Source organism: Rasamsonia byssochlamydoides (genome assembly GCF_041956645.1).
Source record: "Rasamsonia byssochlamydoides strain NRRL 3658 unplaced genomic scaffold VTN77scaffold_14, whole genome shotgun sequence".
Taxonomy (NCBI): Eukaryota; Fungi; Ascomycota; class Eurotiomycetes; order Eurotiales; family Trichocomaceae; genus Rasamsonia; species Rasamsonia byssochlamydoides.
Window position 1 is genome coordinate 285,207 of NW_027192397.1, and position 17,421 is coordinate 302,627.

Sequence of the window (17,421 nt, forward strand, 5' to 3'; positions counted from 1 at the left end):
CGTGGACAGGCCGCTCAATCAATTGCTAACTCAACGTCCTTTCTCTTTGGATCATCCAGTCCATGACTGCTACTTCTCCCTAACAACGAAGCACCGCCTGCGGATTGAGCCTGGTCTCAGAGTCAGGGGTAACTGCCTGTCATCGCCGGTTCCCCTCATCGCGGGCATCCGTGCCACCTCGATTTTCCCGTCGCCTACAACGACCTTTGCACAGCGCTATTTCCCGCAGGGCCAGCGTGGCTTTCCCAGATGTCCGGCCCGCCATTCACGGTCAGGGCTCTCTTCGAATACACTTCCGACCACGAGGATGACCTCAATTTCTCCATCGGCCAGATCATAACCGTCACCGCGGAGGAGGATGCGGAGTGGTATTTCGGAGAGTATACGGATGAGTCGGGCATCAAAAGAGATGGCATTTTCCCCAGGAACTTTGTCGAGCGATATGATCCTCCCGCTCCTCCGCGGCCAACACGGCCTACCAGAGCCAAGAAGGAACCTGAGGTAGCTCCTCCTCCCCCTCCTCCGGAACCTGTCGAGGAGACACCTGCGCCAGAAGATGATCGCGAGGCTGCTGCCGAGGTGCAAACTGAACCTGCGCAGAGCAGAGAGGCCCCTTCGAACGAGGACGAGCGCCCTCCTGCTGCAGAGCCGGCTGCTCCCGAGCCGTCCTCACCACCGAAACAGACGGAGTCTCCGGCTCCAGCTCCAGCCCCAGCCCCCCCAGCCTCTGCTCCACCTGTACCTGCACCTGCGCCGGTGCCGGCACCTGCGGCAAAGAGCCCTCCTCCCGCAGTTGCAGGCAAGCCCAGCTCTAGCTCCTTCAAGGACCGGATTGCTGCATTCAACAAGCCTGCTGCGCCCCCAATTGCGCCTTTCAAACCTGGCGGGCTAGGAGGCCCATCGAACGCCAACACATTCATCAAGAAGCCCTTCGTTGCGCCTCCGCCTAGTAAGAATGCTTACGTGCCTCCGCCCAGAGAGCCCCCTCCCCGAATTTATCGCCGGGAGGAAGATCCCGAGGTCGCAGATCGTGCCAATCGCGAGCCGCCTGTATCCGAAAGCACTCCCGCTCCGTCTTCTAATGACCAGGCAGACGGCGACGATCAACCGAAGCCGACCAGTCTGAAGGAGAGAATTGCCCTGCTCCAGAAACAGCAGCTGGAGCAGGCGGCGCGCATGGCGGAGGCCGCTCAGAAGAAGGAGAAGCCCAAAAAGCCACCGAAGAAACGGACAGAGGCGTCACATGAACCTGCTGCTGCGGCGGAAGGAACGGATCTTGAAAGGACGGGGTCAACGGAGACTACTAAAGAGCCTCGTCAGTCTCTGGAAGCGACGGAGGAAGACGAATCGAAGCGTTCCCACCTCGCGAGTCCTCCGCAGCCGTCCAGGGAACTTGTGAGTGATACCAACGATGCTGACTACTCGGGTGCTGGAGATACCGAGGACGCCGAAGAAACCTCGACGGGTAAGGAGGATCTGGAGGAGCGGCCGCCTCGGAGCTCGCATGGGAAGAAATCTCAAGCGGAAACTACCGCACAGACCCAGGGCGACGGTGAACAGGAGGAGGAAGAGGAAGAAGAGGAAGAAGAAGAGGAGGAGGAGATCGACCCTGAAATTAAGCGGAGAATGGAACTCCGGGAACGGATGGCAAAGATGAGTGGTGGTATGGGCATGATGGGGATGTTCGGTCCGCCTGGAGGGCTGCCGGGGATGTTTGGACCGGGTGCTGCAACCAAGAAGACCAAATCGACTCAGGATTCTCGAGGGAAGTCTTCTGATGAGACTGCGGCTCCGGCACATGCGCCCCCAGTGCCATTGATGGCCTTGCCGGGGATGAATGTCTCGAGACCTCCTCCTGAACCGGTCTCTTCCCCCAAGGACTCCCCCAAGGAGGTGGAGAAGGAAGAGGAGGAAGCTCAGCCTCCTTCGATCACCCAGCTTCACTCTCCGAGCGAGGTTCCGGATGTCGAGGACGTGGCTCCGGATGAACCTGTGCGACGACCCTCCGTCGACAGAGCTCCTCCCCCTCCACCACCGCATGGTAAGCAACCATCAACATAAATCTTGCATATCCTACTTTGCTGACAACGCCTAGAACGCTCTGTTCCGCCTCCGCCACCCACAGAAACTCGGCCCGTTCCGCCTCCAGTGCCTGCAACACAACCTGCGCCTGCGCCGCCAGCACCAGAATGTGAGTGTCTATTCCTCGGGTTTCCAGATGGCCAGCGTTGACAATGGGCTTAGCTCGTCCTGCTCCTCCACCACCGAAAACTCCCGTGTCCCAGAGCCCGGGCGAGGACTCGGACGAAGAGCTCTCCACTCATACCAGGGCTATGTCTTTGAATAATACGATGTCAGGAGGAATTGCGGCACCCCCCGTTGGACAATCGCCAGAACAGCCGCCGCCCCCTCCTCGTCGTTCTTCTATCTACGATAGTGTCTCTCCGAAGTCCTCAACTCTAGGTTCAGAAAAGAGATTCAGTCGCGGCCCTCCCCCGATCCCTCAGAGTCCACCACAGCCATCGTCACCACCGCAGGCTCGACCACCCCCTCCGCCTCCTCCAGGCGCTTCGAGTCGGCCACAGACTTCTGATAGCAGGGCCAGCGTGGAGCGTCCAGCAACCGCAGGTGTGAACGACGCGGAAGATGAAGCCACTGAATATGACGGGGACTACGACACCGATATCGCCCCGGGAGCTAAGTATAAAGATGCACTGAAAGCTCACGAGCGAGAATCTAGCCTTGACGAAGGTGCCATCACGGACGACGTGTCGCTGCAGTCTCCGCGAGGTCCTCCGGAAAATCGTCCACCACCACCTCTTCCACCAACCGCTCCGAGAGCGGTGCCTCCACCTCCCCCGACCCATCCTCCTCGGAGTAGCCGGATGTCTATAGATGCGCCGAGATCTGCACCTCCCCCACCACCTCCTCCTAAAGAACAAGCTCTTGACGATGACGAGGAGTATGATCCCTATCGTTCTAGTGCTCCTCATCACGGCCTACCCCCACCACCACCTCCTCCTCAAGCTCCGCCAGCTGAAGACAAATTTGACGAGCACGCTCACTCCCAAGCGCCGCCACCCCCACCGCCTTCAAATGATGTCCCACCTGGATCGCGGGGACGGGCTTCCATTGACGTTTCGAGGAGGGGCTCCGTTGACGTTTCGAGGGGCTCAACCGGTCGCCGGTCGATGGATATGGGCCGTCCGTCAGGCGACCTAGGGTTCATAGCAACGGATGTCGATCTTGGACAAGGCAGCTTGTGGTGGAGCCAACCTAACACTCCTCCGCCTGTCTTCCAAAATCGAAAAGACTTGACGTACGAGATTGAAGAGTCGACGTCCACGAGACGCGGCGGAAAGACCATAATATCCAGAGATGTCTATGTTCTCTTTGCGGACTACTCTCAGACCATCGTCACCGCTCGTTTCGACTCGAAGAACCCGAGCGATGTGTCACTGGAGCAGCGGCACGAGCCTCCTCCCAACAAACCGCGCCAGGACCAGCTGGAGAATGCGCACGCGCAGTTTGGAGCGCGGATCTCGACGGCGGTCAATGCTATTCAGAACACCACGGTTGGAGACGGGACTCCATGGGGTCTCGTCCAGCACCTCCTAGCTCCTCTCGAAGACGCCCTCGGTCCGGTGGGGACCCGCGCCTACGGTGCGCTGGTCTATGCCAACCTTGCCAACGCGTCGGTGCTGCAGAACGACGAGATCCGCCCGGGTGACATTGTCAGCTTCCGCAACGCGCGCTTCCAAGGGCACCGGGGCGGGTTGCATCAGAAATACAGTGCTGAAGTAGGCAAGCCGGACCACGTCGGGATCGTGGCGGACTGGGACGGCACGAAGAAGAAGATCCACGCGTGGGAGCAGGGCCGCGAGAGCAAGAAAGTCAAGATGGAGAGCTTCAAGCTGGGCGATCTCAAGAGCGGCGAATGCAAGGTGTGGCGCGTGATGCCGCGCAGCTGGGTTGGTTGGGATAATGGCAAGGAGTGATGCATGCATGATAATGAATGACTACGCCAATTTTTTCTTAGCGATCGTATGTACATGGTAGGAGAGAATCAATCTTGGCAGGTGGAAGATTTTGACCTCGTTATGTTTACGCTTGTTGATTGACATTAATGTTGATTAATGTTGATATTCATATCCATTCATGTCCATCATATTATTTTATTCATCCATCGTATTATTTTTCTTATTATTATTCATGTCACATTGATTGAATTGAATCCACTATACTTATACTTTCTCTTACGCTTCACGTGTGAGTATATATAATATGATTTTGCGTCTTAAATCTCAGTTGAAGATTTGAAGTCTTGAACAGGCGAGAATTGTATGTGTTTCTCAGTATGGGAAGTGATTGTTCTTTTTTTCCCTAGAGGATGATAATTTGTTAGGTAGTGATGACGGACATGCTATGGGAGAATTAATTAATTAATAGAATACCAGAAATAAAAGAGAGAAGAGGAGTAAGGGGGATAGAATATATTTTTAATTTTTTTATCTTTTTGGTTACTCCTCTAGAGACTATATTAGTTAGAAGCAACTAAGTAAAGAAAAAAAAATAAAGCAAAATAATCTATCTAACTTTCCTTCCTTCTCTCTCTCTCTCTCTCTCTTTCTCTCTCGTTTTGAGATCTATTAAGATTAATACTTAATATAATAAAATTAATAAATTAATGTTGCAGACTCGGCCAAAAAGAGGCACCATGGCACCAGCTTCTTGATGATTCTGAACTAGGTATCGGCTGCGCCAACAATTAAGTTAAAAAGGAAAAAAAGAGAGAGAAGAATAATATATTAATAAATAGTCTAGTATCCCTATATCTATTATCTTAAGAAAGAGAAAGAGAAGAAAGGAAAAGGAAAGAAGAAAAAGATTACTCTATCCTATCCTATTCTATTTTTGATCATTACAAGTCAACGGTGGGGACGATGACAATCGATCAATCAATCAATCAATTAAAATAATTAAACTAATATTAAGGGAGGAGGGGTGAACTTTAAGATATAATTTGTTTTTCTCCTTTTTCAAGGAATTTATTTTGGGTCGAGTTTATCCTTATTGGGAAAAAAAACTAGTTATTGTTATAGGCTTTAGATATGTCAAAACTCAATAATTAGGGAAATATTTAATATGTATTCCTCTTTTTTTAAAATTATGATCAGCAAGACATTGGGCCTATGAGGGGGAAGAAAAACATAGAGATAGAAATAGAAACGTAGGGGAAATTCAGGACTCGGCTCTATTCACTCTTAAAAGCTTGACTGATTGATTTGATAGAAAATGATGAGAAAGCCAAAATCGGTGCACAGAAAACTATTAACTCCATTAGGTATAATAAAAAGAATCCTAACTCCATCCTATCCTGGCTGACAATGCGTTCTTCCATATCGTCATATGATAGTTGTGCATACAGCATAGATCAATCAAGGGTCAGTTCAGTTCAGTTAGCAAGGGAGAAGAAGAAACGGAGGAAGAGAAGAGAGAGGAAGAGGAAGAGTAAGGTCCCGCGGGCATCAATCATAGCAGCCATGTCGACATATCGTTTCTGTCCACACGGCTCATATCGCCCGGGGGGGTACCTTGCCAGGCCGTATGCCAAAAAGATTGTATCATGCCATCGGTCCCCTTCATCAGGCTCCCAGAGACTTCCCAGTCGACGATGGAGCTAAAAAACACGTCAGTCAGTATCTTTGTAATCTAGGCCATTCGTCTGACGAGAGGACTTACCACTTTTGACGCTCCCGGTTCCAGACAAGACTGTTTCGAGTCCTCTTCCCGTGTGTGACGCCGCAGTCTTCGCATTCACTAGTGGCAAAATCATATCAATCAATCAATATATATATAGTTCAGTATTTATTTGGGGCAAAAGTTAGCAAGTAAGCTGCACTCACAGCCAAGCATTTTTAAATGCCCTTCGGAGTTCATCCCGTTCTTGCCGGTCCATGGCTTCATGGATGTCGATGTTGTCGACATCAAGACGGATCCCTGGCGCATGCTCCGTTAGGATGTATGCCATCCATCCGCCCAGAACCGGCAGATTATCGCCTTGCTTCTCTTGTTTCCATACCAGGATCCTGGGGGCGGAGGTACAGCGCCCTCCTCGGAGGTATTCGAGGGCTTCTATTTCCTCATCGACGCGCTCGCCTAGTTCTGACTCTGCTTGCTTGGCGCGTTCGCTACGGCGGAAGCCTTCTGTTCCTAGGTAGGGGATTCTAGAGATGATGGATTTGACTTTAGTAGGTTTCTAAAAGAAGAAGGAAGGAAGGAAGGAATGAAAGCAATCTGCTGAAACTTGAATATATAAAGGAGAAAGGGAGAGGGGATGACCTACTGCATCCAAACTCGGATTATTGCCTTTTCGCGAGCTCTCCGCCCGTCTCACCTGGAGCAAAGATAGACTGCCCGGGCTTCGCAGCTCATATAAAGAGTCTGAACAGCAGCCTTGTCTTTCGACCACGACTCCTCGTACAGCTTGCGTTCTAACTTCCAGGATGACTGGTATGGTCTTCCGAAGGAGACTTCCTGGTCGAGGAAGTTGTCGTCGCTGAACCAGGGGATGTTAGGCATGCTGATATACCTATCAATCGAGAGAACAGAGTACTCTGTAGATCAGTTGAGGGGGTGGAAGTATAGATTGATAAAGAGAATTGAGTGCGCAGCGCTTATAAAATATATGTGGTAGGGATATATGAGCAGCTTGATAATAGCTCTTAACTGGATTAGCTGGGAGTGTATAATAAAGAGATCTAGGTGCTGCAGCACTTATAAATATATATGCTAGAGATACACGAGAGTATGGATGATAAAGAGCTCAGGAGGCTCAAGCACTCATATTTATCTATGGTAGATAATATGAGCAGGATATCTCTTCGCTGGTGACACCTACACTCTTTTCTTTCACTGCTCGCTGCTGCCTGACTCAAACCTCTGATTAGATTTACTTCACAACCTTAAAGTACAGTACAGTACATACATGCTCGCTGCCTTGTCACCATGGAAAATGAAGAGTCAACAAGAGAAGTCAACGAGTCAACAAAATATGTCCATGTACACAGCAGGGCAAAAGTCAACAAAGACAAAGACAAACGCCTTCTAGAAAGGAAAATAAAAATAAAAATAAAAAACCCCAGTCCGGCCGCGCCAACGGAACGAAATATCTACAACAAAAGCAGCTCCCCTGTCGCCGGTCCTCCCGCCGCATGCGGTTGATAGATCTGCTGTTGATTCTGATTGACGACGTATTGCGTCTGTCCGCCACCGCCGATCTCCCCGTTGTCACGACCACCCAGGTCCAGTGCTGCCATCTGGCCGCTGATTTCATTGAAATACGCATCGGCTGCATCCACCGCCGCCGAGAGATTGCCGTTGCTGGTTGCGGAAGTAGTCGTGGTAGCGGTTGTTGTTGTCGTCATCGGCATTGGAGCAGCGAAATTAAACCCGTTCTGGTTCTCACTATAGGCAGGTTTCTGTAAACAAGGACTGTCCGCGAGCCGCTTGGGCCTTGCCGACCGGAAAACCTGCTGCACCGGCTTCAAATACACCGTAGCTAAGGTGCCCACGTTCAGACACAATTCCTCCAGTGTGTTGGGGTCGAGCTTCTCGCTCTCGGCCGTGATCGGAGGCTTTTCACCCATGACAATGTCCTTCGCCGCTGCCGGGTCGGTAGATAACAGACGCCAGTACATGTACCCTCGATCCCGCAGGTCTGGATCATCCGTGTCCTCCGTACACCATTTCAAAACTTGAGGCACCAGTTGTTGGCCTTTGGTCGGACGCTGGATGAAAAGCTTCACTGTGGCAGTGAGCAAGGCGAGTTGAACCTCGATCGGTTCGTCGTGGAAAGTCGCCAGATAGTCCTGCAGAAGACCATCTGAGTTCTCAATACGATCGGCGTACTGGCCAATGATCCAGATGATAGCTGCCTTGGCCTCTGGCTCGTCCAATTCGTCGATGTTTTGGATGACGGCGCCAATGATGCCCTCATACTGGTTCGGATACTTGCGGAAGATGTTGCGAATCACTACTGTCGCTTCCTGAACGATATATGGAATTTTCGCGTTCACCAATTCCAGAAGCGTGTCGATACATTGTCTGGCAGCAGACTCGATCTTGATGGCCAATTTGCCAATTGCACGGACGGCCTTGCGCACGAAGTGGACGTCAATCTCAGTCGCGTACCTAGAGAATCGTCAGTCCAGCAACGTACATAGAGTATGCTTCAAACGTACTCTCGCAGTTCCGCAAGGACAACCGAGATATTCTCCTTCGTTGCAAGCATGAAAATCAACTCGAGCTTGGTGACTTTGACGTAGATTGGGTCATTGTATTTACAAAAGAAGACCCGGATGTCATTCCGGAGCACTTCGGGTCTCTTCTGCAGGATCAGGATCGCATTTCTCAGGGCCAGATACTGCACTTCGGGAGGTTTAGACAATAGCGTCACGAGAGGCGGTGAGAGCTTCTTGCATAGAGCGGAAATCTGTTTCTCGTCGGCAATGTAGTTCATGAGGTAGAGGATGACTCGGATCGAGGTCAGCACGACGGCAGAGTTCGAATGAGACAGTCGAGGCGCGATTCGCTCGGCCAGCAACAATGCCTCTGAGCTGTCCTTCGGAACGTAGGCCATGAGCGATTCGAGAATGTACGTTTGACCCCATCTGACAGCATTGGTTAGAAGAACTTGCATATGTAGATGTATAATCTCGTCATGGAAACATACTCCGAGCAGTCCGGCAAAATCGACACAACCTTGGACGCGCTGGGATAGTCGATCGTAAGTGTAATCGACTCGCTGCGTTCCCAGATGTCGACCAAAGCCGCCAGAACGCTGGCAACCACGGTGGGATTGTCATCCTTCAGCATCCTGTTCAATCGATCAATCAGGTCTGAGCTTTCCACCATCTTCTTGTGATGGTCATAAAGCTTTGCCACGCAGAAAGCTGCCGTCTTCCGCACGTAGGGATCAATATCCACCATAAGTCGCTTCAAAGGCTGGACTGTCGCTTCCACGAATTCCTTGACGTGGATGTAGGAGATGGTTCGCAAGGCCAGGGCGCGCACGAGCGGGTTATGGTCATCCATATCCTGTAGTACATGCGTCAGCTCGTCCAATTGCTCGTGGTGACTCCTTGACATACATCTACCAGGATCGGCAGCGCTTTCAACGCAATGTCTGGTTTCACTCTTGCATAATTTACCAAAAACAAGAAGCACCTGCCAGGATCAGCCACCGATCGCGTCTGCCATCGCCCTGGTCGATACGTACATCTTCTTGATCTCCAGGCTTGGTATAGTCATGCAGGCGATCACGTCCGGGAAGAGGCCGACCATGTCATTGTTGCTCATAGTCATGTTGGCGACAATCTTCTTCAGGGCGATCTTCTTGGCCGAATGGTTCTTGTCCTTCTTCCCGCCGCTGTTGAGCTCCTGTCGCAGCTCGGCGACTTTACCCTGCGGAGAACGAGCATAGAGTGAGCTTTGCTGGTACGCGGTATAGGGGAGGACACCGATGAACATTGGACTGAAAACAGAGCAAATAAATCAAATAGATATGAATAAGCTGCAGCAGAGCTCATAAGAAGCGCCACAGGTCAAGCTAGTGGACAAATAATTGGGCTTGATGCTGCCAAGGGGCACCACCCAGAAATCGCATCGTTGAGATGTTATGGAGGAAGTGCAGATGGAGGGAAGCCAGACGGGAGCACGCAACATACCCTGGCGAACAGTTTGGCATCTCCTCCGCTAGAACTCATCGTGGCTGGATGAGGGGCAACAGTTCTCCTCACTTCAGATAAACGCTTAGGGGCGACTGTAGCAGCTTTGGCAGGTCTCACAAGACACGCGCAGTCGGTACACTAGGGTCTAGAGGCGGAGATGTCGATCACATGAAAGGATGCCGTTGGACGAGAGAGAGAGGGCTGCTTTAGCTGGTTGGCTGCACGGCTGACACCACAGCCTCCATGCCTCGACTTGTCGCGTATGCCGCTCGTGGCTTGCGGTGTGGATGGATGAGATGGATGATGACAGTCGGTACAGTCGGATCAGGCTGGTCAATGGGAGAAATTGTTAGTTAGCAGAACACAGAAGCTCTCAGGAGACAAGGGAGACTCAACCCAATGATTCTGGAGAACACAATAAAACAATAGCTAGTAGTCCCTGGACATGAGCACCAAATTTGATGGATTACGCAGGTCAAGAACCATACCTTGGTAGGTATAATTATTAAGGTGTTAATTAGCCTCCTTTGCGGGTGGATCGTCTCCCGCTGTCCGGCAGCTTTCCGCGCGGAGTCGCTTCATCCAGACATAGACATACCTGCGCCAGCTAACTACATCTCAGCTCTCCAGACATTCGACAACATTCTGGTAAGAATTGACATCGACAGCGATGTCTTCCAGACCGCCCCCTCCTCCGCCAAAATGGGTGGTTGAACTGAACTCTCCTCCACCTCGTCCGTCGCCAAAGGCGTCCAACATTCCGAATCCGCCAGGCTACTCGAGCAGGCCTACAGGCAAGCAGGTACGTCTATATTGTCATTGTCTAAACATATCTTCCGATGTCGTTTTTTTTTCTTCCAGAAATATTCTTCTTACTAAAGTTTGCTCGTCTTGCTGCAGCAGCGTGTTGCGCAACAACCCGCGCCTGCCCGCCGTCCCGTGGAAACCGACACCCTGAAGCTCAAGAAAGCATGGGAGATCGCGCTAGCGCCCTCGAAACAGATCCCCATGAACGCGATCATGATGTACATGTCCGGGAACAGCCTGCAGATCTTCAGCATCATGATGGTCTTCATGCTGTTCAAGGGCCCCATCCAGGGCCTGCTCAACACGAATGCCACCTTCGCCAAATTCGAGACGGATGCGATCCGCGCGAAGCTGAGAGGCGCAAAGGCCGTGTATGTTTTGATGCAGCTGGTGCTGCTGGGTCTGGGCGTGTGGAAGGTGAATTCAATGGGATTATTGCCGTATGCTGCCTCAGAACCCCCCAAAAGTTTGAATTTGGTTAAATTTGGATTGCTAACCTGTTTCCCCCCTGGTACAGGACTACAAGATCGGACTGGCTTGCATGGGAGTCTGAGCGGGAGCCATTAGAACGTGCTTATTTTGCGTTTGGATAGAAGAAGGGAAAATGGTTATGAGTGTCATTACGGAAAGGGTGATGATAATGATGTCGTACGTGGTCATGGCTGTACTATAATTTATTGGAACAGAGGACTAAATGGTTACTTTCCGATATAGATATAGATACCTATTCTCTTATCTACATCGGCGAAGATTTACGATTTCTTCATGAAAAGCTCTCTCCTATGCTATGTGCATTGCCATCTTTTTATAAATTTACCTGGTCTACATTATTATTAGAGCATCATCATCATTATCTAGGTATATAGATCTGTTATATACATATATGGACCATAAAAACGGGGAAATATTACCGGAAAAAAATTACTCCCAGAACCTGAATGACGCCTTTTCCCTTTGCCTGTGCATATGCATTGATTTTTGTTTGTCATGCTTTCTCCTTGTTCTTCTTTTGGCAAGTCAATCCAATGTCGAGGTCTGTTCTCTCAATGTGCACCCATCAATGTCTACCCGTCTCGACATCACCCTCCTCCTGTCGGACACGCCGTTCTTCCCTCCATTTTGGCCCATATCGGACGCTGGCTATCAACATAGGTGTGGTGGACATCATGACGAAGGCGATGAAGGTAAAACACCACCCTCTGCCCATGGCGGTCAGCATCGGCTCGATGATGGCCGTTGCTCCAGCCCCCAGCAGGCAGCGGGTGATGTTGTTCGACGCCGTGGCCGTGGCGGCCGCATTCGGGTAGAGGTCAATGAGGAGCGTGCTCACGGTATTAAATGACCCCGTCAGGCACAACCCCAGGAAGAAGAGGATAATGGTGGGCGCGGCAATGTGCACGACGTAGTTCAAGCACCACCCAAAGGCGATCACAAAGCAGCAGGCTAGACCAATCAGCGGGAACGCGATTTGCAGACGAGCCTTCTCGATAGGGAAGTTCTTGAGATCCATCTGCCGGTTCCGCACGACAGGAAGCCCCAACTGCGTCGCGATGCGGCGGTAGTTGTAGTCGAGGAATTTCCCGTTGATGATGGACGCAAGCGAGGAGCCCACGCCAAAGGGGAGGTAGCAGAGACCGATCTGCAGGTCACTCAGGTGATAACTCTCCCGGAAGATCGAGGGAATCGAGGCTGCGATGTCGTAGAACCCAGCGAACATGATGGCGTTCGAGAAAAGGAGGAGGCTCGTGTCTTTCTGGAAGACAATGGCGAGGGTCGGCAGCGGATTTGGGAAGCGGAGCTTACGGGACCTAGGGTCAATGGTGCTCTCGACGGCCGCTCGATCAGCTTCAGAAATCTTCCGAGTCTTGAGATAGCTGCTCAGGGACATGTTCCACGTTGGAGGCGGGATCGAGCCATTCCCGACGACCTTGCGGGCTGTTTCCGGGAAGAAGATAATGAACGGCACCAGCCATGTAGCCGCCAGAATGACCAGAAACCAGAAGATGGCTCTCCATCCCAGATACTGGGCGAGCAGACCGCCAATGACAGGCCCCAGGGAAGGACCTAGCAAGGAACCGGCCGTGACGAAGCCCATATACGAGCCCCGTTCAGCGACCGTGGAGACGTCAGCAACGACACCTGACGACAGCGCAATGGTGCTGCTGCTGCCAGCGCTCTGCAGGCATCGCAGCACAAACAAGGCCGCATAACTGTTCTGCAGAGCCAGGCCGATATTGGCGCCGATGTAGATGATGAAGCAGATCAAGTAGGCAGGCCTTCTCCCGGCCTTGTCAGCGAAGTCACCAATGAAGATCGGCGCGATTCCTTGAAAGATCTGGAGAACAAAAGCGATGCTAGTAAGTACTAGACTTGATTATCGCGAGTCGGAATGGCATTTCTCACCATGTAGCTCGTCAGCGTCAGATTGATCAACGAAATCGACACATTCAGATCCGCGGCGAGCGTATTCAACGCGGGGAAATAGATCTGCGACGACAGCGGCGAGAAGAAGCCCGCCCACGATGCCGTGACGACCACATATCGTTTCAGATTCCTCGAGAAGACCGAGTATTCCACGACGGAGGACGACGTGTGAGTGCCGCTTGGTTGCAGCACGGCACCGCCATCGTCTTTGTCATTGTCATTCACCGGGTGCTTCTCTTCTTCATTCTGCCGGTTTCCCGTGTCAGCAGTGATGGGTGTTTCTTTCTCCGGCTCCTCGATGGCGGCCATTTATCTAGAAGTCTGGGATATATACACTTCTAGGTCCCGGAGAAGCCCCAAGACGGCTCAATCATCAAGCCAGTCTTCAGCCTCGTCCCCGCCATAGTGCGGATTTCTTTATATATAAGCACTTTTTCCCCTTCCTAATAGCTGCGGAGACAAAGAAGCGCTTAATTACGAAATGCAGCGTCCAGTTTAGCATCTCCACTTGGATTTCCACTGCGGTGACAGAGGAATGGTTATCATTGGTGTGGGTTATCTCTTGACCTTGCCGAGTGCCGTGTTGCCGAAGCTTGGCCACCCACGCGACGGCCCAACGATGCCGTTTTCTTTCCGAGGCTTGTTTATCGTCAGACTATCTGTTTATTGACCAGGATCTGTCCCTACACCGCTTTGATTTTTGCATAATGATGGCGAGAAATGACACCAACGGTGTTAGAGTGTTAGACTGTTAGAGACACTGGTAGCGTGGGCCTAGCTTAATGCTGATAAGCCTATCATACTACGACTAGTAAATGCTCAAGGTACGTATCCAAGACATGGATTCTTATCACTCATATTTTTAGCTGTGCATGTGATGTGTAAGATAAATATCAGAATATATTCATGCAGACAAGCATGGACTGTATTCTTACTTCCTCGCCTTTACGGCCTCCCGACATGCTTGCAGGAAAATTTGGCAAAACTCCCACACCTCAGTGAATGTGTTATACAGGGGTGCCGGTGCCACCCGAATGACATTGGGTTTCCTCTCGTCGACGACCACCCCATTGCTCTCCAGGATCTCGAGGACTTTGTCTAGTAGACCTGGTTGTAAAAGGAGACTGAGCTGTGCACCCCGCTCTTCTGGGTTCGAGGGCGTGATAATGGTGAAAGGTTTATCTTCCGGAGCTGCATCGAGGGGATATTTCAGCAGAAGGTGCTCAAGGTAACCGGTCAGCTCGAGGGACTTCTTGCGCAGTTCGGCCATTGAAGTCTGGTTGAAGATCTCTAGAGAAGCTGCCACGGCACTCAAATCCAGCACAGACGGATTCGACACCTGGTAACCTGCGGCGCCTGGTTGGGGCACGAATTCTGGTAGAAGGTCAGTCAAATTCCTGCAACCACAGATCAAGTTCAACCCGTACTATTATCCATGATGAATCTCGTATCTTTATCGTGACCCCACCAGCCAGCTAATCTAGGGCGGAAAGGTCCTTCCTCGCCCGTGTTTCTCAGGTCGACTCTCCCGTGCCTTTCGTGCACAAACAAGCCAGCCATGGCTCCAGGACCACTATTGACATATTTGTAATGGCACCAGGCCGCGAAATCCACGTCCCAGTCGTGCAATTGTAGATCGACATTGCCCACTGCGTGCGCACAGTCCCAACCGATTAGGAGGCCTTTCGAATGTGCATGGGCAGTGATCTTCTTAATGTCGAAGTATTGTCCGGTGTAGTACTGGATCCCAGGCAGTAACACCAATGCTGCACTCGATGCGTTATCGTCAATAACCTGGAGGATCTGTTCCGTTCTCAAAATCGGGTTCTCCGGATCGTCCGGCTCAATGAGAACCATGGCATCGCTAGGGTCTATATTGTGATGTCGGATTTGGGACTCGACGGCATACTAGGCGCCAACGTTAGAGGTCACTCACAAGACAAGGGGCGAAAGACACGGAAAAAAAAACATCACGAAAATGTTCGAAGTCCATACATGGTCACTTGGGAATGCTTTCCCCTCAATAATAATCTTGTATTTCTCTTTTGTCGGGCGGTAGAAGCTGGCCAGCAGAAGGTGAAGATTTCCGGTCAAGGTCCCCATAAGTGCCACTTCACTTGGAGACGCACCCACTAAGGGGGCCAGCAACTTGGCGCCTGCACTATCTACGTCCACAAATGGAGGCAGTAGAGCATCCTCGTGGGGGACAAAGTGACCCGTTACGCCCTTGATGGCCCAGGCGCGCAGATACTGGTCGATATACCGGCGAACATTACGAGGTTGCAGACCAAGAGAATTTCCGCAGAAATATATACATCGTGGATCGGAAGGATCTTCCTCTATTCAGACGGTTAAAACGAGCACGCACAAGTTACGAGGCGAACGATGGCCTATGCATACAACCTGGGGAGGGAGGGGTAAGAGTAAGAGAAGAGGAGAAAGGGAGTAACAAAACCTTCCGACACAGCCAATTGCTTTCTCGTCAAATCCTTTTTGGATGGGATGATAAAATAGTCCCGAAACTTTCGAAGGGGATCTTTCTCGTCCAGGGCCTCGGCGTATTCTCGTTTGTAGGTTCGTATATCGTCCTCGTGGAGAGGCCCGGACTTGAGTCGGTAATGCAATTGAGCCATTATCAATGCAAAATGCTCATTACCGTGATACCATATATACTGGATTCCAAGAACTGAGGATCAAAATTGAAAAGACGAGTTCAAGCAGATAAGAGACCTCTCTGGCAGGCTGTAGGGCTGCCCGTGACTACCCGGGAAGTGGGCGGAGGGGTCCGTTTCTGCCGGGTTCCGCCGCCCAGGATCGTCCAATGGCATTATCTCCAAACTTCTTACCAATCCACGGGCAGTCTTTAGATATCATCAGCTGATTACTGATAATCTCCGCTTGGAGATTGCATGCAAATCTTCCATTTTTCGAGCTTTGAATGAGCACATCTCAACTCCAGAAACAGGAATCCACCAAGTAGTCATGTCGCCGCATATGCTGTCATCGACCGCCTGTCGGTTGACGCAACGCCAGGCTTCGCCTGCGATATTCTTCATCCGGCATTGCCAGCGCTGTTTCTCGACCTCCGGAGTAGCGTCCACACCCGTCACCAAAGCCTCTCTCCAGCCAATTCCTGATTTCCTTTTGCCCTCTCGAAAGCCATGGAGACCGTCCAACCGTCTCCTTTCACGATCGGCCTCATCGCCTCAGTGTTACCAGCAGCGATTCGCATTTTCTTCGACGGCAGCGAGCCGTGCTGCGACTGTGGTGCAGAATCCAAGAACCGACGATGATGGGAATCCGCTGTGGATCAATATCTCGCCTCGGGCAGCAAGGGTACGTGGTTTCTACAGGACATATTTAATTCGGTTGTATTTCAAATTAGGGAGTTAGATGGCTCGGCACGATATAAACCATTTTCAAGTTATGTCTAGTACATGCGGCCATAGGGTGTGGAAAACAGGGCTTCCCGTCCGCTCAGCCGTACTTAAGCCACACGCCGGCTGGTTAGTAGTTGGGTGGGTGACCACCAGCGAATCCCAGCTGCTGCATGTTTTTTTCATCTTTTTTCTTTGTTTATTCCCTTCTTCTTTTCTTTTCTTTTCTTCTTTTCTTTCTTTTTTCCCCATCTGTTTTGAGGACGTTCATGTGGATCAATTTTCCGTCCGATTGGAGAAGCATTCTTACTAACCCCAACGCAGCGCCTACGAGAAATCACCGATCCCGAATCCTCATCCATCTCCACAACATTAAATGAGAATCCATATCATCATTTGCGAATCACCGTCACTAGCGGAGGCTGCCATGGCTTCCAATACCTGATGTCACTAGAGTCCGCTTCCAAGATCGATGCGGAAGAAGACACCGTCTTCGAGGCCGAGCCATCACCAGACGACGACAAGAGCAGCAACTCGACCGCTAAAGGCCAGGCCAAAGTCGTCATGGACGGCCCTTCGCTGGAACTCCTGTCGGGCAGCACGGTGGACTATACGACCGAGCTCATCGGCAGCCAGTTCAAGATCGTGGATAACCCGCGCGCAACGAGTAACTGTGGCTGCGGAACGAGCTTTGATGTGAAGGACTAAGTAAGAAGCGAGCAAGAAAGAAAGAAAGTCAGCCATTCTTGCAGCTGATTCTGATCTTATCATACTGCATTGAAATCCCCTTTCCCCTCATACCAATTGTCATGTTGAACGATAGATTCAAGACGTCTCACTACCTACCTACCTAATTGACCCATGTATTTAGTATATACCGTTATCCTAACTATCTGATCTGTATGTATTATTAATAGCCTTGTCTCAGCCATGATATGATACTTGCCTGGACAATCAATCAATCAATCCATGCATAAACCGCCGCTCTTTACAAAGTTCTTTTTTTTTCTACACCGCTCTCGGCTTCTTGGACCATTATGACTTACGGGATGGTTATTACATGCTAGTGAATGCTTTCTGAG

At 51.0% G+C, this 17,421-nt stretch overlaps 7 protein-coding genes across 7 annotated transcripts; 3 read left to right on the forward strand and 4 right to left on the reverse strand.

Annotated features, from left to right (window-relative positions):
- Positions 1-249: 249 nt before the first annotated feature.
- On the forward strand, positions 250-3,998 carry VTN77DRAFT_1770 (uncharacterized protein; the record flags this gene model as incomplete). The annotated part of the gene is made up of 3 exons (XM_069417538.1): positions 250-2,041; positions 2,096-2,191; positions 2,245-3,998. The coding sequence occupies 3 exons, from the start codon at positions 250-252 to the stop codon at positions 3,996-3,998; spliced, it is 3,642 nt and encodes a 1,213-aa protein (XP_069279875.1).
- Positions 3,999-5,532: 1,534 nt separating this feature from the next.
- Positions 5,533-6,351, reverse strand: VTN77DRAFT_1771 (uncharacterized protein; the record flags this gene model as incomplete). Its single annotated transcript, XM_069417539.1, has 4 exons — positions 5,533-5,680; positions 5,743-5,820; positions 5,907-6,227; positions 6,347-6,351. The coding sequence occupies 4 exons, from the start codon at positions 6,349-6,351 to the stop codon at positions 5,533-5,535; spliced, it is 552 nt and encodes a 183-aa protein (XP_069279876.1).
- Positions 6,352-7,172: 821 nt separating this feature from the next.
- Positions 7,173-9,767, reverse strand: VTN77DRAFT_1772 (uncharacterized protein; the record flags this gene model as incomplete). Its single annotated transcript, XM_069417540.1, has 6 exons — positions 7,173-8,193; positions 8,244-8,672; positions 8,735-9,099; positions 9,153-9,228; positions 9,281-9,465; positions 9,729-9,767. The coding sequence occupies 6 exons, from the start codon at positions 9,765-9,767 to the stop codon at positions 7,173-7,175; spliced, it is 2,115 nt and encodes a 704-aa protein (XP_069279877.1).
- A 634-nt stretch (positions 9,768-10,401) lies between these two features.
- VTN77DRAFT_1773 (uncharacterized protein) lies at positions 10,402-11,131 on the forward strand (the record flags this gene model as incomplete). Its single annotated transcript, XM_069417541.1, has 3 exons — positions 10,402-10,533; positions 10,632-10,978; positions 11,056-11,131. The coding sequence occupies 3 exons, from the start codon at positions 10,402-10,404 to the stop codon at positions 11,129-11,131; spliced, it is 555 nt and encodes a 184-aa protein (XP_069279878.1).
- Positions 11,132-11,595: 464 nt separating this feature from the next.
- Positions 11,596-13,271, reverse strand: VTN77DRAFT_1774 (uncharacterized protein; the record flags this gene model as incomplete). The annotated part of the gene is made up of 2 exons (XM_069417542.1): positions 11,596-12,873; positions 12,942-13,271. The coding sequence occupies 2 exons, from the start codon at positions 13,269-13,271 to the stop codon at positions 11,596-11,598; spliced, it is 1,608 nt and encodes a 535-aa protein (XP_069279879.1).
- A 622-nt stretch (positions 13,272-13,893) lies between these two features.
- Positions 13,894-15,595, reverse strand: VTN77DRAFT_1775 (uncharacterized protein; the record flags this gene model as incomplete). Its single annotated transcript, XM_069417543.1, has 4 exons — positions 13,894-14,336; positions 14,390-14,870; positions 14,958-15,301; positions 15,418-15,595. 4 exons carry the CDS (start codon positions 15,593-15,595, stop codon positions 13,894-13,896), a joined length of 1,446 nt encoding a protein of 481 aa, XP_069279880.1.
- Positions 15,596-15,944: 349 nt separating this feature from the next.
- VTN77DRAFT_1776 (uncharacterized protein) lies at positions 15,945-17,047 on the forward strand (the record flags this gene model as incomplete). The annotated part of the gene is made up of 2 exons (XM_069417544.1): positions 15,945-16,298; positions 16,664-17,047. 2 exons carry the CDS (start codon positions 15,945-15,947, stop codon positions 17,045-17,047), a joined length of 738 nt encoding a protein of 245 aa, XP_069279881.1.
- Between the last annotated feature and the right edge of the window lie 374 nt (positions 17,048-17,421).